The 25,038-nt window shown below is 42.9% G+C and overlaps 1 protein-coding gene across 3 annotated transcripts in view; it reads right to left on the bottom strand.

Moving 5' to 3' along the window:
• ctdspla (CTD (carboxy-terminal domain, RNA polymerase II, polypeptide A) small phosphatase-like a) overlaps positions 1-25,038 on the bottom strand; it is a 266,232-nt gene that overhangs the window by 71,067 nt on the left and 170,127 nt on the right. For all 3 annotated transcript variants that reach the window (XM_063044580.1, XM_063044582.1, XM_063044581.1), the window contains exon 2: positions 24,099-24,253. In XM_063044580.1, the coding sequence (XP_062900650.1) occupies positions 24,099-24,253 (155 nt within the window). The remainder of the gene's footprint in view (positions 1-24,098; positions 24,254-25,038) is intronic.

A 25,038-nucleotide genomic window follows, 5' to 3' on the forward strand; every position in this document is an offset into this window, starting at 1 on the left:
AGTAGAATGGAGAAGATGTTTCCTATAGTGGGGGAGTCTAGGACCAGAAGGCACAGTTTCAGAAAAGAGGCACAGTCTCTTATAACAGAGATAAGGAGGAATTTCTTTAGCCAGAGAGTGGTGAATCTATGGAATTCATTGCCAAAAAAGGTTCTGGAGGTCAAGCCATTGGTATATTTAAAGCAGAGATTGATAGGTTCTTGATTAGTCAGAGCATCAAATGTTATGAAGAGAAGACAGGGGAATGAAATTGAGAAGAATAAAAATAATCAGCCATGATGGAATGGCAGAGTAGACCTGATGGTCCAAATGGCCTAATTCTGCCCCTATACCATTATGATCCAAATCTGTTACTCGTCATTAAATCCACTCTGGCTCCTATATCATTATGATCCAGATCTGTTACTCGTCATTAAATCCACTCTGGCCCCTATATCATTATATCCCAGCAACATACATCAAAGTTGCTGGTGAACACAGCAGGCCAAGCAGCATCTATAGGAAGAGGCGCAGTCGACGTTTCAGGCTGAGACCCTTCGTCAGGACTAACTGAAGGAAGAGTGAGTAAGGGATTTGAAAGCTGGAGGGGGAGGGGGAGGGGGAGATGCAAAATGATAGGAGAAGACAGGAGGGTGAGGGATAGAGCCGAGAGCTGGACAGGTGATAGGCAAAAGGGGATACAAGAGGATGTGTCCACCAGAGAAAGCAGGATCTCCCAGTGGCCACACATTTTAATTCCACATCCCATTCCCATTCTGACATGTCTATCCATGGCCTCCCCTACTGTAAAGATGAAGCCACACTCAGGTTGGAGGAACAACACCTTATATTCCGTCTGGGTAGCCTCCAACCTGATGGCATGAACATCGACTTCTCTAACTTCCGCTAAGGCCCCACCTCCCCCTCGTACCCCATCTGTTACTCATTTTTATGCACACATTCTTTCTCTCACTCTCCTTTTTCTCCCTCTGTCCCTCTGAATATACCTCTTTCCCATCCTCTTGGTCACCCCCTCCTCCTCGTCTTTCTTCCCGGAAACCTCCTGTCCCATGATCCTCTTGTATCCCCTTTTGCCTATCACCTGTCCAGCTCTCGGCTCTATCCCTCCCCCTCCTGTCTTCTCCTATCATTTTGCATCTCCCCCTCCAGCTTTCAAATCCCTTACTCACTCTTCCTTCAGTTAGTCCTGACGAAGGGTCTCGGCCTGAAACGTCGACTGCGCCTCTTCCTATAGATGCTGCTTGGCCTGCTGCATTCACCAGCAACTTTGATGAATGTTGCTTGAATTTCCAGCATCTGCAGAATTCCTGTTGTTGTCATTATATCCCAATCTGTTACTCATCATTAAATCCACTCTGGCCCTTATATCATTATATCCCAATCTGTTATTCGTCATTAAATCCACTCTGGCCCTTATATCATTATGATCCAACTCTGTTACTCATCATTAAATCCACTCTGGCTCCTATATCATTATGATCCAACTCTGTTACTCATCATTAAATCCGCTCTGGCCCTTATATCATTATGATCCAACTCTGTTACTCATCATTAAATCCACTCTGGCCCCTATATCATTATGATCCAACTCTGTTACTCATCATTAAATCCACTCTGGCCCTTATATCATTATATCCCAATCTGTTACTCGTCATTAAATCCACTCTGGCCCCTATATCATTATGATCCAAATCTGTTACTCATCATTAAATCCACTCTGGCCCCTATACAGGTGTCCTCCACTTTTTGAATGTTCGCTTTACGAAACCTCACTGTTACGAAAAAAATCAGCACGTGCCCCGAGCAGCCACTCTCCCCCGGATTCGGAACTGCGTCATCGCCGGCATTGCTTAAACACGTGCCTGTGAGCAGCTGTTAACAAGATGAGTTCTAAGGTACAGTATCGGAAAAGCCTAAAAGAGCTCGTAAGGGTGTTACACTTAGCATAAAACTAGACATAATTAACCGTTTTGATCGTGGTGTACAAAGTAAGGACAAAGTGGGTTTGGCTTGTGGAAGTTGACAAAGATGATGTTGAAGAGGTTTGGCATCCCATGACCAAGAACTGATAGATGAAGAGCTGATGCAATTGGAAGAGGAAAGGATAACAATCGAAACCAAATGCAGTAGCGAACGGATCGAAAGTGAAGTCGTCCAGGAACTGAACGTGAAGCAACTGCGTGAGATTTTCGCTGCAATGATAAAGTACGACTTTAATTTTGAAAAGGTATGTCGGTTTAGGGCATATCTGCAGGATGGTTTGAGTCCTTACAAAGAACTGTATGATAGAAAAATGTGTGAGGCCAAGCAGTCAAGCAAGCCTTCCACATCAGCCATAGCAGACGGCGAACCTTGACCTTCGACATCGAGGCAGGCAGACATAGAAGAAGATGACCAGCCTGCCCTGATGGAAACAGACGACACCTCAGTGTCCCACCACCACAACCTCCAGGCCGCGGACAGATACTGATTCGCAGAGAATGCAGCGGTAGCCGGGACACACCCAGCACATCTTTAAGAAAAAAGCCAAAATGAACAAGCTAATTAATTAGGTGCTGCCCAACGTGTAAATGTTGGCCCAGATCAGAGGCGATTGCCAATTGCGTCGCCTCTGATCTGGGCCGACATTTACACGCCAGGCGGTACCTAATTAATTAGCTAGCTTGTTTATTTCGGCTTTTTTCTTAAAGATGTGCTGGATGCCTCCCGGCTACCGCTGTACCCCTGTATTCTCCGCGGATCGGTATCGATTCACTGCCCGGAGGGTGGGGGCCACTGCACCACCCCAACCTCCAACGACTCAGCCTAATACACCATCATCAGTGTGCTCGATGTCTTCCCGATTCCCGTGATACTACACTGTACATACATTATTTCTACTTTATTTCGGCTGTGTATTTTCGTGTGTTATTTGGTATGATTTGGCAGCTTCATAGTTTAAAGATTACTGGGGAGAGTGTTTTTGCCGACAGCCCTTGCGCCATGTTTCTGCCAAGAGCGCTTGCGTGAGATTTTCACTACAGAGAACAGTGTAGCAATGATTGTGGAAAAGTATTTCTACTTTATATAGGCTGCGTATTTATCATATAATTCCTGCTTTTACTATATGTTACTGTTATTTTAGGTTTTATGTGTTATTTGGCATGATTTAGTAGGTTATTTTTGGGTCTGCGAATGCTCACAAATTTTTCCCATATAAATAAATGGTAATTGCTTCTTTGCTTTACGACATTCCGGCTTACGAACCGTTTCATAGGAACGCTCTACCTTCGGATGCCGTGGGAAACCTGTATCATTATGATCCAAATCTGTTACTCGTCATTAAATCCACTCTGGCCTCTTTCTATTTAGAGATACTGTACAGCACAGTAATTGGCCCTTTCAGCCAAGCCAGCCTGCACCTCCCAATTACCAACTAACCTAATAACCCATCTCTGGGAGGAAACTAGAGCATCCAGGAAACCCACTGCGGCCATTGGGAAAACTATGTCTCACCCAGCGTTAGTGGAAAAAGCCTACTTGCATTAAGGGTGAAATATTTAAAGGGAACCTGAGGCGGAACTTCTTCACTTAGGGGGTGGTGCGAATGCGGAATGAGCTTTCAGTAGATGCGGGTGCGATGAAAGCAAACCCACATCTACCACTTCTGCTAGCAACTCATTCCACACTTTCACCACCAAAATTCCTCATGTTTCCTTAAACATTTTACCTTTCACACTTAACCCATGACCCCTAGGTGGGTTAAAGGGTTTGTTTCTGTGCTGTAGAGCTCTATGGCCCTAACACCCAAGGATCAAATCCTACAGTACCCCATACAGCATGGAAGCATCTCATCCATGCCAACTGTATTGCCCAGTCAGCTAGTCCCATCTACCTGTGTTAGTTTGTCACCCTGAGATAATCCATTCACTTCCACTGTCTGATAACCAATTCTGAACCCAGATGTGTGTACTTACACTACAACTCTTCCAGAAGCTTCACTGAGAACTAGAAGAATTTTCTTAAGATATTTCTTAGCAGGATTTGAGCCTGTGTGGTTTAGTTTAATTCTACCAGTGGTTATGTTGATAATTGTGCAACCAAGCAATACTGACCAGGAGGGTTTAAAGTTTGATCCTAAATTAAGTGATTTTCTTTTAAAATTAAAGCTAGAGTAACACATTAATGTGATACAGATTACATTGGTAGGAGCAAATTTCCAGTAAGCATCCCCATTCTTGATCTCTCTCTAGATAATGAGGGGCAAGTTCTTCTTTTAGATACAGAGTGGTGGGTGCCTGGAATGCATTGCCTGGAGTGGTAGTAGAGGCAGAAACACTACAGACTTTTAAGAGACATTTAGATAGGCATATGAATGTGAGGGAGATCCAAGGATACAGGCAATGTGTAGCCAGAAGAAATGACAATACTAATTTAATTGGTTCACACCGACATTGTGGGCCATAAGCCCTACTCCTGTGTTGTCCTGTTCAATTCTATGTTCTGTTTTGTATAAAATACATGTTTGTGGATCTCTGAAGGATCAGCTAGAGCTGAGCTGTCATACCATTTAGAATAGGGGTCGCCAACCCATCGATCGCTATCGACCAGTCGATCTTTGAGACTTTCCCAGTAGATCCCGAAAAAATTCAAAAATAAATACACAAATACTGTCGTAAAATGAGCATTATAAAAATAAGTAATACTAATTAGGATAATGGTAATATAGCAATACTTTTGCCACAAAGCTGTTTGTAAAGAGAGATTATTTCCGGGTTGCGGGGTTTTAGTTCCATTCTTTCCGCCCAGTGCGTGTGTGTGTAACACGCCTGCCATGAACTGCGTTTTCAGCATAGCTTGTGCTGCATCAAAGTGACCAATTAAATTAGATACGCAGTGGTCCCCAACCACCGGGCCGCGAAGAATGCAGCAGTACAGCAGTAGTCGGAACGCACCCAGCACATCTTTAAGAAAAAAGCCGAAATAAACAAGCTAATTAATTAGGTGCCACCCGGCATGTAAATGTCGACCCAGATCAGAGGCGATTGCCCAGAAGGTAGATCTTGCCTTTCACTAAGGTCGAGGTAGGGGATCTTGGGCTTAAAAAGATTGGTGACCACTAATTTAGAACAAAATTGCCTGTATTTGCAATTGAGGCTGATGCAAGAGCAAACGAGAAAACCTGCAGATGCTGAAAATCCAAGCAACACACACAAAATGCTGGAGCAACTCAGCAGGCCAGGCAGCATCAATGGAAAAGAGTACTGTACAGTCGATATTTTGGGCCAAGACCCTTCATCAGGACTGGAGAAAAAGACGAGAAGTCAGAGTAAGAAGGTGGGGGAGGGGAGGAACAAACACAGGTGATAGGTGAAACCGGGATTTGGTAGGGCGGGGGGGGGGAGGTGAGAGTAAAGAGATGGGAAGTTGATCAGTGAAAGAGAGACAGAGCTGGAGAAGAGGAAATCTGATAGGAAAGGAAAAGCGGCCAAGGAAGAAAGAAAAGGGGGAGGAGCACCAAAGGGAGATGATGGGCAGGTAAGGAGATAAGGTGAGAGAGGGGAAAGGGAATGCAGAATGGTAAGGGGGGGGGGCTAATTACTGGAAGTTTAAGAAATCGATGTTCATACCATCAGGTTGGAAGCTACCCAGATGAAATACAAGGTGTTGTTCCTCCAACTGCAACACTGCCCTCAACCGCACCCCATCCTCCTGTCACCCCACTAGGGATAGGGTTCCCCAACACCCCACCAGCCTCCACATCCAGTACATAATTCTCCATAACCTTCGCCATCTACAGCGGGATCCCACCACCAAGCACATTTTTCCCTTCCCCACCCCTCCAACTTCCTGCTTTCTGCAGGGATTACTCCCTACGCGACTCCCTTGAACATTCATCCCTCCCCACTGATCTCCCTCCAGGCACTTCTCCTTGCAAGCGTAACAAGTGCTACACCTGTTTTTGCGCCTCCTCCCTCACCACCATTCAGGGCCCCAAACAGTCCTTCCAGGTGAGGTGACACTTCACCTGACAACAACACACATCAAAGTTGCTGCTGGTGAACGCAGCAGGCCAGGCAGCATCTCTAGGAAGAGGTACAGTCGATGTTTCGGGCCGAGACCCTTCGTCAGGACTAACTGAAGGAAGAGCTAGTAAGAGATCTGAAAGTGGGAGGGGGAGGGGGAGGGGGAGATCCAAAATGATAGGAGAAGACAGGAGGGGAAGGGATGGAGCCAAGAGCTGGACAGGTGATTGGCAAAAGGGATACGAGAGGATCATGGGACAGGAGGCCCAGGGAGAAGGAAAAGGGGGAAGGGGAGAAAAAACCCACAGGATGGGCAAGGGGTATAGTCAGAGGGACAGAGGGAGAAAAAGGAGAGTGAGAGAAAGAATGTGTGTATATAATTAACTGATGGGGTACGAGGGGGAGGTGGGGCATTAGTGGAAGTTAGACAAGTCAATGTTCATGCCATCAGGTTGGAGGCTACCCAGACGAAATATAAGGTGTTGTTCCTCCAACCTGAGTGTGGCTTCATCTTTACAGTAGAGGAGGCCGTGGATAGACATGTCAGAATGGGAATGTGATGTGGAATTAAAATGTGTGGCCACTGGGAGATCCTGCTTTCTCTGGCGGACAGAGCGTAGGTGTTCAGTGAAACGATCTCCCAGTCTGTGTTGGGTCTCGCCAATATATAAAAGGCCACATCGGGAGCACCGGACGCAGTATATCACCCCAGCCGACTCACAGGTGAAGTGTCGCCTCACCTGGAAGGACTGTCTGGGGCCCTGAATGGTGGTAAGGGAGGAAGTGTAAGGGCATGTGTAGCACTTGTTCCGCTTACAAGGATAAGTGCCAGGAGGGAGATCGGTGGGGAGGGATGGGGGGGACAAATGGACAAGGGAGTTGCGTAGGGAGCGATCCCTGCGGAAAGTGGGGGGGGGGGAGGAGGGAAAGATGTGCTTAGGCAAAGATTGCGAGATCCTACATCTGCAGACCCCAGAGCCTGTTGGCCCGGACGCTAGCAGGCATGAACTTCAGATTGCAGCCTCTGCCATTGATCTCGCCGGCTCCAACACCTCAGGGCACATTCAAAAACCGGACTCCAGCCATGACCATGGACACCTTCAAAGCGATTGCGCAACTACCAACGGCGACTCCGGCCTTGAACTCGAGGCCGGGTCTTTATGTGCTGCTATTGTGACTCCCGTCTTCCCTTCCCCCACCAATACTCCGCAATCTCGTCTCCCTCGGATCCCACCGTCAGCTCCTGGGTCCTCAGAGGCTCCTTCTTCCTCTCACCCCAACCCTCCCCTCTCCACTGACACCCCCAGCCTCCCCCCTCCCCCCTCTCTGATCCCAGCTCTCATCCGTGCTGGGTCTTTACCATCCCCTCCAACCTTCAACTGTCTGAGGCAGAACGCTCTGTCCTCAGTAAGGGCCTCACCTTTGTCCCCCTTCGCCCACACCTCAGCGATTTCTCAAACTTCTGGTAATGCCCCAAAGTCACCATTCTGTTTTCCCTTTCTCAGCTCATCTCCCCCTTACCTACTCATCACCTCCCTCTGGTGCCCCTTTTCTTTCTTCCGTGGCCTTTGTTCCTCTCCTATTCAGATTCCCCTTTCTGCAGCCCTGCATCTCCATCACTAATCAACTTCTCAGCTCTTTATTTCAAACCCCCCCCCTTCCCGGTTTCCCCTTTCACCTTGTGTTTCTTCCTCCCCACCCTTCCACCCACCTTCTAACTCTCACTCTTCATCTTTTTTCCCTCCAGTCCTTATGAAGGGTCTCAGCCCGAAACATCAACTGTACTCTTTTCCATAGATGCTGCCTGGCCTGCTGAAGTTCCTCCAGCATTTTGTGCCTGATGCAAGAGCAGCCACTTGGAGAGTTGACAGAACTTACTGAACATGCCCCAGGGTAGTGTCATGATTTCAAAAACTGGGAAAGGAAGTTTGGAAGAGAACAAAGAGACAAATGGTTTTTAATTAGCAGGAAAAGAAAACTACCAGGCAGATCAATTTTGTTGACAACTGCTGAACAGTCAAGTCCCTCTAGACATATTCAAAAGCAAATGAACCAGCACACATTGATCAAACTGGGTTGGCAATCTCAGAGTTAGTTAAAAAGGTGTAAAGTGAACAAGACCTAAAAAATAAACACCAACTGTTAGCAACTAAATGAAAGTCAAGCTGTCTTCTCACACTACCAAGCCAATCTCTGCACATGAAGAGTTATGAACCTCCATGCACTGTCCTCCACTGAAACTACAAGGCAGACATTATCAACATTAAATGTATCACCTTGCAAAGCTGTAAAAATTCAGATCAACTCTTTGAAGTGTGAAACCAATTCCAAGCACAAATTTGAGGGAACAATGCACCATTAGACATAGGAGAACAAGGTCATTCAGCCCATCGATCTTACTAACTGCCCATTATGCCACTGGTATTGAGGGCAGCAATGAAGGGTCCATCTCTGTCTTGTCCTTGGCAGACATTCAAGTCCCGAGTGAAGACTCAGGAATACTATCACACACAGATATAGAAGGATTCTTTATTGCCGTATCTGTAACAATTTGTTTGACTGCACCAAAAGCCTAAGTACAAGGCCCTGACTCCAGCCAGCATAGCTCTCCAGATCATAAAGGCACACAAGTCTCTAAATCACAGCACGATAGTGGTCCTCGTGAGGCCATCGATCAGAGTTGATTTACTTTCTCTCTCAACCCCATTCGCCTGCCTTCTCGCTGTAACCTTTGACACTCTACTAATCAAGAACCTATCAATTTCTGTTTAAAATATACCCAACGACGGCCTCCACAGCTGTCCATGGCAATGATTTCCACAGATTCACCACCCTCTGGCTAAAGAAATACCTCTTCATCTGTGACAGCTTTGTACTTTGAAGCTGTGCCCTCTGGTCTGAGACTCTTCCACTATTGGAAACATCCTCTTTGCATCCACTCTATCTAAGCCTTTCAATATTCAATAGATTGCAATTAAATTCCCCCCTCATTCTTCTAAACTCCAACAAGTACAAGCCCAGAGCTATCAAGCACTCATGTTTACTGCTTCACTGACAGATTATACCTTTACATTTCTCACTCTTTTTCACCCTCCTCCTCGATCTCAACATCCAGAGCCTGGACAGAATGATTAACTAGGAGATGTCTTTGAGGTCCCAGTTCCATTACATCACGCTGATATTATCCAAGAGCTGTCTCTCTCCCTTTCCAGAGCTCTGTGCAAATGGACTTTTAAGATGGGTAGGGTAGGAGTTACCACAGTCAATGCCACAAACTCTGTCTCTTAAATCACTTAAGGCTCCATAATTATAAAGTGCAGGGATGAGTACATTGAAGGGCCGAATGGTCTACTTCTGCACCTATTGTCTATTGTCTAAAAGGTTAATTGTGTTTTATTTCTCTAAAGAGCTTGAAACATGTTCCTAAGAGTTCCCCTCTAAAACTCCTACTCTCTGCTGAGTTGGTTTAATCAAGTAATAAAACCATAATACATAGGAGCAGAATTGGGCCATATGACCCATTGAGACTGGTCCGCCATTCCATCACAGCTGATTTATTATCCCTCTAACTGCTATCATAACTTTCTGTACCATATGAGCACCAACACAGAGGCTGTGTACAAGAAGAGCCAGAGTTGCCTCTACTTCCTGAAGAGACTGTGGTCCTTTGGATTATACAGGCCTCTCCTTCACATGTCCTACCAGTCTGTTGTCACCAGGACAATCTTCTATGTGGTGGTATGCTGGGGCAATGGCGAGTCAAACTGGACACACCGGAGGCTACTGAAAATCCTGGCAATTCTGGACAATGTTACTCATCCTCTGCATGCCACCTTGGCTGAACAGAGAAGCACTTTTAGTAATAGACTAAGACAACAGTGCTACTCCAGAGCTCCATTCTTACTCTTAGCCATTAGACTCTACAACAACTCAAGTTATAGCAGGGTAAGTGATAACCCCCTCTTGATAGACTTTGAGGTAACTTTTTTTTTTAATTCTTTCTACTTCTCTTCTAATATTTATATCTGTGCACATATAATGCTACTGTGACACTGTAATTTCCTCTGGGATCAATGAAGTATCTATCTTGTGCTGTGCATGACCGTTAGCACTGTGATTTGTACAATGGCCCCAGAGGAACGCTGCTTGATTTGGCTGTATCCACATATGGTTGAATAAAAATTAAACTAGTACTTACTCATTTCAGTTCAAATTTGGTACATCAATAAACATGGGTAACAACTACAATGACTTTTATGTTTTTAGTTATTTGGAATCTAGATAAAGAATCAAAGTAATACAGCATGGAAACAGGCCCTTCAGCAAAACCAGGGTGCCCACCCAACTAGTCCCAATTTCCACTGCTCAGCCCATATCCCTCTAGATTCCTCCCATCCATGTCCATACCTATCCAAATGCTGCATAAGTGATACCATTGCAACCACTTCCTCCATATACTCACCACTCTCTGCCTGAAAATGCTCCCCATCAGGTTTCTTTTAAATCCTTCCCCTCTCAACCTTAACCTATGACCCCTGGGTTTAGCCTCCTCTACTCTGGGGAAAAGACTGTTACCGTACAACTTATACAAGACCCTCAGAATTTTAATCACTTCTATAAGGTTGCTCCTCATTGTCTTTATTCCTTGGAATCACAGAGAGAGTCTAGCTAACCTTTTCACATAACAGAGGTCCCCTCTAGTCCTGGCAACATCCTCGAAAATCCTTCTGCATTCTTTCCAGTTTAACCACATCCTTCTTCTTACAGAATTGAGTATATCTATAATACATGTGGGGAATGCTAACTGTTCAACACTAACAACATAAATGTGCATAAAATAAAAACATAAAAATATAAATCTGCATAATGTCATTTTTTTCAAGCAATCCCTTCCGAACAAAGTATTCTGAGATCTATTTAAGAATACTGAAGCATAGCCTGGCAAGAGAAATGAGATTCAGTAGCAATTGCAAATACAGAATATAGAGTTCAGCAAAGGAACAGCCCTTCAGCCCAGTATAACAGTGCAGAACACAACGCTAAATTAAACGAAATATCTCCTGCTACACATGATCCATATCCCTTTATTCTCCACATAGTCTATCTAACAGGCTGTTAAAGACCACCATTTTATCCGCTTTCACCACTACCTCGTTCCAGGTACCCACCAATCTCGGTATAAAAAAGCAACTTAAATGAAGATCACTGAATGACACCCCTAAACACATCCAAATAATTTCATCACCTGCCCACATCACCATTCGCTCTGCCGGCTGTTACTCAGCCAATTTTCTTGACAGACTGAAAATTTACCATCAATTCCACGGGCTTCAATCCCTTCAGGAAAAATCCCTTTAACAAAATTCATATCAATAACATCTATGGATCTTCACTTTGCTGACTTCTTCAAAAATTACATTTCAGCTTTGATAATATTGCGCAGAAATGGCTGCCCAGAAATCTTTTTAGTTAAACTAAATTGATTGCAGTGATGAACCATTTTGTGCTTGAAATCAGTTTACTCAATGGATTACTGATGGAATAACTTGTGATGTTTTAATTCATTTTTCAAGACTATAATCTGCAGTTTTCCCTCATTCTAAATCAATAAACTGAAGCGTTTTTATATGGATTGAGGAGGCAGTTTTCTCCTCTGTAATGACATCAGTTAACCCATAGATGCCAGTTCAACAGGCATCTTTTATTAAAAGAATGCAAAATCTTTAAAACTAGATTATTACACCAGTCAAATCCTATACCTCCTCCTCCCTGTGCCACACCAGTTATCACCTGTCTATTAGCAGATCCATTACCTAAAGCTCAACGTTGGAAGATAAAAGGATTACTCATTGCCAATTTGATACACAAACGGTGTGTCTATACAACGAGTAATCTGCCCTTTTTGCTAGATCATTGTTGTGGTTACCTCAAACACTTTAACTTGGCCTCCAGTCTTATGAATCAATTGGGAATGCAGCAATTACTACACTTACTCTCCCAAGCAATGCTGACAAGTTCAGTTGTCTAAGTGTTGCCGACTTGTTGGTTCCATCAACTAGTAAAACAAATCTTACAATTTCTCACCAGAAGAATGACAGTAGTAATGGACTCATGCCAACCTGTCAATTAGATGGTGATAATACACACAAAACTGCAAACCAGGGTGTGTGTGGTAAGAATGGCGAATGACTACACGCTAAAATACAGTGAATTTCGGTTGATTGGGCCATTGGTTAATAGTGGCAGCCACTTATTTAGGCCAACCCTGAAAGAACGAAAACAAATTGAGAAAATAGCCGGGACTCCCTTCACTTATATGGGAGACTATACTGCTTGACTGAGGCACGGGACTGTTGCCAACAGTTCTGCATGGCTGTTGACATTACACCGTGCCTAGAGCGAACAGTTTATAAGATAAGAATCAGTTGTGTGTACCAGTGTTCAAAAAGCAGTGTTTTTTGGTCACCAATAATTAGTAACAAGCGGTATGACAATTCACAATTGTTTTGCTCACTGCAGTTCCAAGCATTGAGGATTGCAGATGCCAGAAACTGCCATGAGTGAAAATGAAATGCTTTTACTATTTCAAGTTAGGACCTACCTACAAAGAACTTAAAGGCATCAACAATCGTCTTCAATGTTATAATGAAAATGAAGATTTGGGGAATGAAAAAGCTGAAAATTGTATGAAGGCAGTCTATTGTCTATACTAGCGGTCCCCAACCACCGGGCCGCAAAGCATGCGCTACCGGGCCGTGAGGAAACAATATGAGTCAGCTGCACCTTTCCTCATTTCCCGTCACGCACTGTTGAACTTGAATATAAGGTTGCCAACTGTTCCATATTAGCCGGGACATCCAGTATATTGGGCTAAATTGGTTTGTCCCATATGGGACGGCCCTTGTCCCGTATTTCCCCCACTAAGGTAGAGCATTCCTATGAACCCTTTTGTGCCAGAAGGGCGTGAAGCGAAGAAGCAATTACCATTAATTTACATGGGAAAAATTTTTGAGCGTTCCCAGACCCAAAAAATAACCTAACAAATCATACCAAATAACACATAAAACCGAAAATAAATGACACTAACATATAGTAAAAGCAGGAATGATATGATAAATACACAACCTATATAAAGTAGAAATAATGTATGTACAGTATAGTCGGGAAGATGAAGGCAAAACTGATTTGTGGGGAAAAAAAATCGACACACATGCGCACACAGGTGCCCACGCAAGGCTTCATGGTCATGGTAGTCTTTCCTGAGGTACAGTGTCCTGGGATTTGACTGCTACTTTTGTCCCTTATTTGGGAGTGAGAAAGTTGACAACCCTAACTGTAAAAGACATGTTGAGGTGAGTTTAACCCTATTTGAACACCTCCCTGCCCCGGTCGGCCAGTCCGCAAGAATATTTTCAATATTAAACCAGTCCACGGTGCAAAAAAGGTTGGGGACCCCTGGTCTATACTAGGTGTCTGTGCAGAATTTTTTCATTTACAATCAAAAGAACATGACGACATACACTGAATGAATTCCTCCATCGATAACTACTAGGAACTAGTACATAATTCTATAGTATTGTAGTAGTATCAATACTGCTCTAATTTATTCCATATTTCAGTTAAATACATAATTTGTGTTGATACTTAATATTTCAGTAATTCTTGATTAATTTTGATTAAGCATTCGTGATTGTTTAAATAACGCATTATAGATTATCTGTAACAGCACGCAAATGGGTTGCATCATCACGCCAGCACATAATACGTGCTCGCCTCACTAAAATAAAATGAACTAAGACTCACGTTCCGAACTCCCTTGTTCTTCCAATTAATTTATATTAATTAATATTAACAGAGGGTGTTAGAAAACGTAACAGTGGTGACATGTTAGTTTTAAGCTACCCCAAGACGACTACCTACCCATTGAAGTGCAGCAAGACCATAAGACATAGGAGCAGAATTAGACCATTCAGCCCATCAAGTCTGCCTCATCATTCCGTCATGGCTGATTCCAGATCCCACTCAACCCCATACATCTGCCTCCTCACCATATCCTTTGATGCCCTGACCGATGAGGAAACAATCAACTTCCATCTTAAATATACACACGAACTTGGCCTCCACCAGTCTGTTACAAACCATTCTGGCTAAAAAAAAATCCTCCTTACCTCTGTTCTAAAAGGTCACCCTTCAATTTTGAGGCCATGCCCTCTTGTTCTGCATACCACCACCACAGGTAACATCCTCTCCACATCCACCCTATCTAATCCTTTCAACATTTGGTAGGTTTCAATAAGATCCCCACGCATTTCTCTAAATTCCAGTGGGTACAGGCACAAAGCTGTCAAACGTTCCTCATACGTTAACCCCTTCATTCCAGAATCATCCTCGTGAACCTCCTCTGGACTCTCTCCAATGACAACACACCCTTTCTGAGATATGGGGCCCAAGTCTGTTGAGAATACTCCAAGTGCGGCCTGACAAGTGTCTTATAAAGGATCAGCATTATCTCCTTGCATTTATATTCTATTCCCCTTGAAATAAATGCCAACATTGCATTTGCCTCCTTCACCACAGACTCAACCTGTAAATTAACCTTCTGGGAGTCTTGCATGAAGACTCCTAAGTCCCTCTGTACCCCTGATGTTTGAACCTTTTCCCCATTTAGATAATCCTCCGCACTATTGTTCTCTTTACCAAAACACATTATCATACATTTCCCAACACTGTATTCCATCTGCCACTTTTTTGCCCATTCTTCCAGTTTGTCTAAGTCCTGCTGCAATCACATTGCTTTCTCAGCACGACCTACCCCTCCACCTATCTTCGTATCATCTGCAAACTGTCCAAAGCCACCAATTCCATTATCCAAACAACTGACAAACAATGTGAAAAGTAGCCATCTCAATACTGATCTCTGAGGAACACCACTAGTCACCAGCTGCCAACCAGAAAAGGCCTCTTTTATTCCCATTCACTGCCTCCTGTCTATCAGACATTCTGCTAACCATGCCAGTATCTTTACTGTAATGCCATACGATTTTATCTTGTTAAGTAGCCTTATGTGTGGCACCTTGTCAAACACCTTCTGAAAATCCAAGTAAATGACATCTACTACCTCTCCTTGGTCCACCCTGCTTGTTACTTCCTTGAAGAACTCTTAACAGATTTGTCAGGGAAGATTTCCCTTTACAGAAACCATGCTGACTTCAACTTATTTTATCATTAGTCTCCAAGTACCCCAAAACCTCTTCCTTAATGGGGTACTGTGTTCAGTTCTGGTACATCACTACAGGAAAGATGTGATTACTATGGAGGGAATGCAGAGGAGATTTACAAGGATGTTGCCTGGATTGGGAGCATGCCTTATGAGAATAGGTTGAGTGAACTGTGCCTTTTCTCCTTGGAGCAACAGAGGATGATTGATGACTAATAGAGGTGTACAAGATGATGAGATGCATTATGTGAATAGCCAGAGGTTTCTCCCCCAGGGTTGAAATGGCTAACACGGCATAGTTTTAAGGTGCTTGAAAGCAGGTTCAGAGGGGATGTCAGAGGTACATTTTTCATACAGTGGCAGGTGTGTGGAAGGCACTGCCGGTAATGGTGGTGGAGGCAGAGACAACAGGGTCTTTTAAGAGATTCTTAGATACATGGAGGCTTAGAAAAATAGAAGGCTAGGCAGTAGGGTAATACTAAGCAGTATCTGGAGTATGTTGGTTGGCACAACACTGTGGGTCAAAGGGCCTGTAATGTGCTGTAGATTTCTATGTTAATAATAGAATCCAAAACTTTCCCAACCACTGAGATTAGGCTAACTGGCCTACAATTTCCTTTCTTTTGCCGTACTCCCTTCTTAAAGAGTGGAGTGACATTTGCAATCTTCCAGTCCTCCAGTACAATGCCAGAATCAAATGATTCTTGAAAGATCATGACCAATGCATCTGTTTGAGCTTGCCTAGCACTTTTTCCTTTGTAATACCAATGGCACTGATTCCTACTCTTTGACACTCACAGACCTCTGGCACACTCCATAGTAAAGACAGATACAAAGTACCCATTAAGTTCATCTGCTATTTCTTTGTCCCCCATTACTACCTCACCAACATCATTTTCCAGTGGTCCAATATCAACTCTCACCCCCCCCCCCCCCCACTTTTACTCTTCATGTAGAAGTGAAAATATTTTTGGTATTCTGCGTTATATTATTGGCTAGTCTGCCCTCATATTTAATCTTTTCCCTTCTTATAGCTTACTTAGTTGCCTTTTATTGGATTTTAGAAGCTTCCCAGTCATCCAACTTCCCACTCACTTTTGCCCTTTCCTTGGCTGTTATGCAGTCCTCAACTTTCCTTTGTCAGCCAAGATTGCCTACCCCTGCCATTTGAGAACTAAGTCATCTGTGGAACATATCTATCCTGCACCTTGTGAACCATTCCCAGAAAGTTCAGCCACTTCTGCTCTGCCAGCATCCCCGCTAGTATCCTCCTCCAATTCACCTGGGCAAGTTCCTTTTTCATGTCTCTGTAATTCCCTTTATTCCATTGTGATACTAATACATTGACTTATCCTTCTCCCTCTCATATTACAGTATGAATTCAATCATATTGTGATCACTGCCTCCTGAGATTTCCATTATGTTAAGCTCCCTGATAAAATCTGCGTTATTACACAACACTCAGTCTAAGAGAGCCTTTCCCCAAGTCGGCTCAAGCACAAGCAGCTCTAAGAAGCCATCTCATAGGCATTCAACAAATTCCCTCTCTTGTGATCTGACACCAACCTGAGTTTCCTAATCCCCTTGCATATTGAAATCCCCCATTACAATTGCATCATTACCCTTAATACAGGTCTTTTCCAGCTCCCTTTGCAATCTCAACCCCACATCTTGCGTACTATTTGTTGGTCTATATATGATTCCCATGTTATTTTTACACTTGCAGTTTCTGAACTCCACTCACAAAGATTCGAAATTCTCTGACCTTATGACACCTCGTTCTAAAGATGTAATTCCATCTTTTACCAACAGAGCCACACCACCACCTATGCCTTACTGCCTTTCATTTTGATACAGAGTATATTTTGTATGATGTTGAGCCCCCAACTACGTCCTTTGTTCAGCAACGACTCAATGATGCCCACGTCATATCGACCAATCCCTAATTAGGCCACAAGTTCGTCCACCTTTTTCCAAATACTACGCATATTTAAACATAGCACTTTCAGTCCTGCGTTCTTCGCCCATTTGAATTTTTTCCTCTGTGGACATTTGAGCAGAAAATAGAAGAATTCACAGGCTCATAAGGAGTGAGTACTGGGTGATGATAATAAAAAATAAATAAAAAGCAGAAATGGCTGGCTACATGGAAGAGATAGACATGTTTCATTGCACAATGGATAACTGGGTCATATACTGAGTGAATTAAGCAGTATTTGAAATAGCCAATGAAAAGTGGATGCCAATTTTGCTAAGTGCATTGGACAGTTTGCTTGGATATTACACTGCTCCAACCAAACCAGCCAAAATGAGCTTTGCTGATGTTGTGAATGTAACACAGGAACATTTAGAACCAAAACCATTGTTGATTGCAGAACACTTAAGGTTTCATAAGCAGAATCAGAAAGGAGTCCATTTCGGCATACATAGCTGAATTGAAGAAATTGCCTGAGCATATAAATTCAGTGATGGGCTCAATGATGCGCTGACAAATCATTTACTTTTTAGAATCTAACAACATAGCATTCAAAAACAACTCCTAACTGAGGCACAACTTACACTTAAAAAGATAGTTGAAGTAATTGCATCAATGGAAACAGCAGACAGAGGCACAATTGAGTTACAGTCAGGAATGAAAGTAAGCGTGAACAAAATTGCACTGTCTAAACAGAAACCTGCTTGGCTGAACAAATTGTATTACTGTTGTGGCTCACAACAATGCAGGTTTAAAGGCAAAACTTGCAGATAATGCAACAAAGTAGGACACATACAAAGAGCAATCAGGGCAGATAAAAATGAATGGACTGCACATGGAAGAGAAAAAGATCATAAAGTCAAATTACAGTTTCAAAAACAGCACTATTCTGTAAGCTGATGAAAATCTGAAGAGAGTGACACAAGACTGAGTAACCTTGAGATTTAAATTGTGAAAACCAACAATAGACAAGCAATATGGCTTACACCAGAAGTGAATTGCAAATTAATTAAAATGAAATTAAACACTGGATTTGCTGTTTCAGTCATTCCATAAAATGAGTGAATGGCATTTCAAAAGTACTGAACTGATACCTGCAGATATCCAACTAAGAACTTATACTGAAGAAAAGATAACGCCTGTGGGAATGGTATTCATAACAGTGAAATACAACAAGCAATAAGCCACATCGGGCTTGTATGTGGTAAAAAAAAGAGGGCCGGCACTATGGGGTCGTAACTGGTCAAGACAACTACAACTTGATTGGAGATCCATCCACTATTTGCATATCACATTCACTGTAATAAAGAAAACTGAAAGCAAATTAAGAAAGATACCAGATAATGCCACTGCAGTGGTCAAGGATAGCAGTGGAAAATAGTGCTACATGAAAATGCCAAATCCAAGGTTTACAAAGCCCATCCGGTTCCTTACACCATCCATGATTAAGCAGCCACTGAGCTAGATTGCACTGAGACTGAAGGACTTCTTTCCAAGGTCGAGTAGAGCCCTTAGGCAATGTCAGTGGTCCCAATAGCCGAGAAGAATGGGACCTGTGGAAATTTTAATGTCACCATCAATCCAATACTGCAAGTACATCAATACCCTCTGCTCAGGATAGAGGATATCCTCACAAACCTTTCTGGAGAAAAACCATTCAGCAAAGAAGACTTCACTGACGCCTATCCTCAGACAGAGATCGAAGAAGAGTCCAAAGTGTCTCTCACCAGAAACACTCACAAAGGACTTTATCACTATAATAGGCTTCTTCTTGGAGTAGCATCTGCACTCTGGCAGAGAGCTATAGACAAGGTGCTACAAGGGTGTCCAGGCACTCAGTGTTACCTGGATGACATTATTGTTACCGGTAAAGATGATACAGAACAGTTCCAAAATCTCAAGACAGTACTAAAAAGATCAGAAGATTATGGGCTCAGAGTATGAAGCGTTAAATGTGAATCCTTTAAACTAAGCTTCACTTACAATGGTCACAAGATGCACAAGAATTACACAAGTGTACTGAAGAAATTCAAGCAGTAGTGGATGAGCCAATGCCAAAGGACTCATCACAGCTGTGGTCCTTTTTAGATTTGTCAATTACTCTAACAGGTTCCAGTTAAACCTGTCTACTGTGCTTCACCCCTTGAATTCATTACTACAGATCAGAGAGAAATGGCAACAGACAACAGTGTGAGCTGGCTCTCCAATATGCAAAGGAAATGGTGACATCACTGTACTCATACATTATGATCCACTTTGTTCAGTGAAGCTTGTCATATACTGTTCAGGATGCCAACACTTCCAGAAGAAAGGTCTGTCCAGATTCTAAAGAACGTACTGCAAGCAATGTCAGCAGAACACACTACACAGACACTGATTCAGAAGTTTACCAAGTTCCTCCTTGCATATTGCAATGCAACACACTCCACAACCAACAACTCACCAGCAATGCTGTTCCTGGGTCATCCCTTGAATTCAAATTTGGATCTCCTCAAACACAACCTCAGAAGGACTATAAGACAATAGACTATATGGTCTGCAGGACAAACAGCTGAGACAAATTGAAGGTTCCTCAAACAAGGAGGTTCAAGTTTCACTCCTGGACAAGCAGTCTTGGCAAGGGACTACAGAGGTGATCAAAAGTGGGTACTTGGAAAGATTAAAGACAGAACTACTAATCTACACAGTGAATGGTCCCAATATATTGATGTAGTTATAAAGAAGGCAAGACAGGGGCTATGCTTTATTGGGAGTTTGAAAAGATTTGGCATGTCAACAAATACACTCGAAAACTTCTATAGTTGTACCGTGGAGAGCATTCTGACAGGCTGCATCACTGTCTGGTACGGAGGGGCTACCGCACAGGACCGAAAGAAGCTGCAGAAGGTTGTAAATCTAGTCAGCTCCATCTTGGGTACTAGACTACAAAGTACCCAGGACACCTTCAGGGAGTGGTGTCTCAGAAAGGCAGCCTCCATTATTAAAGACCTCCAGCACCCAGGGCATACCCTTTTCTCACTGTTACTGTCAGGTAGGAGATACAGAAGCCTGAAGGTACACACTCAGCGATTCAGGAACAGCTTCTTCCCCTCTGCCATCTGATTCCTAAGTGGACGTTGAAGCTTTGGACACTACCTCACTTTTTAAAAAAATCTAATATTCTTGTTTTTGCATGTTTTTTAATCTATTCAATATACGTAATATATACGTATATTGATTTACCTGTTTATTTATAGTTATTGTTTTTATTTTTTTATTATTTTCTTTTTTCTCTCTGCTAGATTATGTCTTGCATTGAACTGCTGCTGCTAAGTTAATAAATTTCACATCACATGCTGGTGATAATAAACCCGATTCTGATTCTGAAGTTCACATCTGTTATCATCTGGAGACGACACATCGATCAGTTGTGGAAAGCAGTCAACTGTTAGAGAAGAAAGATGGCGAGACCTGTCACCACCACTTTCTGCAGTCCTAGAGTCAACTCCTATAACCACCACGGAGGAACCCCAGAGACCGAGATTGTTCCACAGCCACAACTCTCATCTGCCGAGAAGAGTGATTCCCTTTGTCAGGAAAGACATTATCCCACAAGATTAAGAAAGCCTCCACTGTGATTAAGTCTTTAAGACTGAATGGGTCAATTTAAAATTTATTATGCTGCTGTTGCCCTTCGTTTTCACGCCTTATGATATAGCAGGTGGCATTTTTGCCTCTTCCATAGCATTTTGACTTTTTTTTTGGCTGAGTTGCCAGCCCAACACTTAACCCAGCACGGATCAAAAGGATGCAAGCAGCCAGACGGATTTGAACTCAGGACCATTTGTCTCGAAGTCCAGTGCTGATGCCACTACACCACTGGTCAACTCACTATGCTGTGGACGTCTGTATATAATAGTTGAATTTGTCGTCGTCGTGGCTATCCCTCGAGGTTGAGGATGATGGTCTTCGTTTTGTTGATCTACTTATGGGCTCTCAGGTGGCTTATGAGTCCAATCTTGGCTTTGAAAGTTCTTCCGCATTCAAGACAGGTAGTTCCAGATGGCAGATCGGACTTTGGTTGTTGCTGCCTCTCTTTCCATTTCCTTCTCTTTGCTTCTAATTCTGCACATCTGTTGGCTCCGAAAGTTGCTGTTCCTTCTCGGATGATGGCTTGCCAGAGTTTCCTGTCCTTGGCATTGGTTTCCCAATTGTTGATGTCGATGTTACATTTCTTCATGTTGGCTTTTAAGCCATCTTTCAATCTCTTCTGTTGTCCGCCTCTTTTACATTTGCCTTCTTTAAACTGGGCAGATGTTCGTCTTTCATCTGAACAACACGATCTTAGTTGGTTCTTGATGACGTAGGCGTCAATGTTTGTTGTTTTTGCTTCATTTAGCACACTGACGTTGGTTCTTCTATCTTCCCAGCTGATATTTAAAATGTTTCTAAGACAGCGTTGATGGAACTTTTCAAGTGCCTTCAGATGTCGTTGGTAATAGCTGAATTAATAGTATACTGTATATCTAAGTTGAGGTGCATTCTCCATTGAGTTGAAGTTTATACCCAAGAAGGGAGGAGTTCTGTGTATTTAATATTTCAGTAATATTCTAAATATATTATTTGATTAAATATTGCATTGCTGGTTCTGTAGAAGTATGTAAATGGAAAACATTATCATGCCATCATGTGATACGTACGCACCTTGCTTAAAGTAAAAACAGAGTCAGGCACATTATCTTTCCGCTCTCTTGTTTTCCTTTCGGTTAGTTTTATGTTTTGGTGTACTCAGTTAAACAGTAGTTTGTCTTTTTTTATACCTTAATTATTTCCATGAAACTTTAGCTAATTGGTGCAGCTGCCTAATTGGACCAAACTGTACTGGTCCTGATGTGTCTGAATTAACTGGAATCCACTGTACTTTACTCTCTAGGCCCTACACCAGTGGGGCTTAATTTGTTCCTTTCCTGGTGCACTGTTTAGTAACTGATGAAGATCGATGCTGACACATGATGTGCCAGCATATATAATAAGAAATCTAGAGACATGAATCTCAAAGAAAATTACTACAAATTCTGGAAATAAGTTAAAAATAATGGAAATACTCTGGAGGTCAAGCAATATCTAAAGAGAAACTTAACTTTTCTGATTAGCTCTTGGACTGTCCCACTCCCATCAAGGAGGAAGCTACACAGCATCCACATCAGGACCACCAAACTCTAATACATTGAGTTCCTCTAAGCAGTAAGGCTGATCAACACCTCCACCACTAACTCACCCCTCCACATGCCCAACCACTACATTTCCTGTATGTCTTCTGTGTCTAGCGTCACTTTATGCTGCTGACGAGGGCTGTAATAAGAGTCTTCTTTCAATAAATTTAAGACAAAATGTTGTATTAAGTAAAAAAAAAGTTAAATAGAGAGAGAAAGAATGGGAGTAATTGTAGTGTGACTTAAATCTTTGATTTGGTTTATGATTATATTCCAGTTCAGGCAATCCGGGAGCAGTACAGCTCCGCCATGGATAGTCCCAAGCCCAGCTGTGTGGGGGTGGGGGGGGGGTGAGCATGGGGCTAACAACCCCATCCCATGAAAACCCAGAGCTACAGAAACACCAGTAGAAGCCCCAAAGACCTCATCCCTGGGAGAGGAAGGATCTTCGCCCAGGACAAAGGACTCTGGCAAATTGCTATCTGGCCTGATCCCAGTAGAGGTGATGGGCTTAAAAAGAACACAGGATCGGTATCCATGCCACATTTTTCAATGTGTTTTGCAGAAGAACTAACACAGTAACAAGGATGGATTTCTGATGGTCTACCTCAGAGGTCAGTGCTGGTACATCTTTTTTTACTGAGCACATGAAAGACAATCTTAAAATATTGCAATGGTACAAAAAAGGCGGGGGGGTGGGGGCAGTGGCTGGCAAGCAGTGGGAATACTACGAAAGACAACAGGCGGAAGTGCAGAGAACTCCAGAGAAAGATGAAGCAACACAGCAGCTTGAACAGGGGGAACAAATCAAAGGGAACTGGAAGCCCTCAATTGATCCTGATGGATGTAGATGAATAGAAATCTAAACATCTAAGCATTCAAAATACAACACTCCATGTAAGTAGAAAATTAAGTACATCGATAAAATTATATACAAAATTAAGACCCTACCTCTCCACTTCCACCCCCTCACCAACTATGAACAAGTTTCAATAAAGTCGTAAGTACTGCTTTTAGACTTTGACCCTTGATTATATTTTTTAAAAATATACTATGGCCTGTAAAGTATACAGTGCAGATTAATTAGTGGCGTGCCTAAACTTAGAAACTATAGTTCAGAAGAGACTTGCGGTGTAGAAACAACTTACACAAGGAAGTACACGGGGTTTTCTATCACCGGTAAGGCTATCTAACCAAGGAGTTTTGCTGGTACAATCACAATGGGAGAAACGGCATCCAGCGGATCTAAAAAGCTCCTACGCTTACTCAGTCTGTACTTGAACTGATAAATTACTTCTGATGACAGTCATTGGGGTTATGCAGGTGACCGAAGCAGCTTAGCTACAGACAGCCAAGCTTCCAAGGTCTGTTAATGGCCTGCTTTTGCGATGTTGGCTAAATGATGTACATTAATATGATTTGCAACTTTTAGCTCACATGTTCCAGAGGACGTTGGAGAATTATAAAGCATGTAGCTGGTAATGCTTGGCTAAGAGGAACTTTGCTAACACTCACTTCCTCTTCAGTTTTTTCATGCTGCATTTCTGATCTGAAATCATTTTGGCCTACAAATGATTTCCCTGTCAGAAGATTAAAATCCTGCTTTCACTTAGAAGCAAAAGAATGAATAAACTATTAATCAAGATTTACATGAGAGATTCCAGCAGAACATAATTTTTTCTTCATAACGTTAACAGAGCAGTACGTACCTTAGCAATCGACCCATTCTCCTCCACTGCCGGGGACTGGACATTGCTGCTGCTGTTGCTGTTTGACTCCACATTGTAGTCACGAAAGCAACAGAAGAACGAGCTGAAAAAGCTACGACTCCTCTGCTTTTTCAAGCTGAGGCCACTCTGAGAAACTGAAAGCAAAATGGAAAAAACAAAATTCAGCTGAAGGAAAATAATGGTATTGTATTTAGTACAGAATTCTGCAACTTATCCTTAGTTTCACTACCCGATTAAATATAACTCCTTCCTTTGCTTTACAGTTCAGTGAGTAATTTAAAAATCCAGAAGGGAGGCAAAGTATTTGTCTTCCTGTTTGCAAAGCTATCAAAACTTGTCACTTAGTTAAAACTGCTCAGACCTGTGGCAAACGGCTAAGGATGAACAGGATGGTTATAGTCTTTTCCCCGGAGAAGAGAAGTTTAAAACTATTGGGCGAAGATGAGAGAGGAACATTTAAAGGGGAACCTACGGCACAGGATTTTACAAAGAGGGTGGTAGGTACATGGATCTATCAGGGAAATTGGCAGAGATGGGTACAATTACATTTTAAGGACATTTGGACTGATGCATGAATATCAAAGAGATTTTTTCCTCAGGGCAGAAATAGCTAATGCCAGGGGGCATAGGTTTAAGGTGATTGGAGAAAATATAGGGAGAATGTTAGAGAGTTTTTTTTAAACTGTAGTGGATGCATAGAATGTGAGGCCAGGGGTAGTTAGAGTCAGATACCATCAAACCTGCACACATGGGGCAAGGCAGAGTCATCTGCGTGCCCACTGTGCTCCAAGTGAGGAACCCTGGAGCACATCCTCAGCGGCTGCACAAGGGCACTTGGTGAGGGACGGTACAGGTGGAGGCATGATCAGGTCCTGAAGACCATCAGCGCAGGAGGTGAGTGGGCAAAGCGGTCTCGACC

The sequence above is a fragment of the Mobula hypostoma genome, chromosome 3 (assembly GCF_963921235.1).
Source record: "Mobula hypostoma chromosome 3, sMobHyp1.1, whole genome shotgun sequence".
NCBI lineage: Eukaryota > Metazoa > Chordata > Chondrichthyes > Myliobatiformes > Myliobatidae > Mobula > Mobula hypostoma.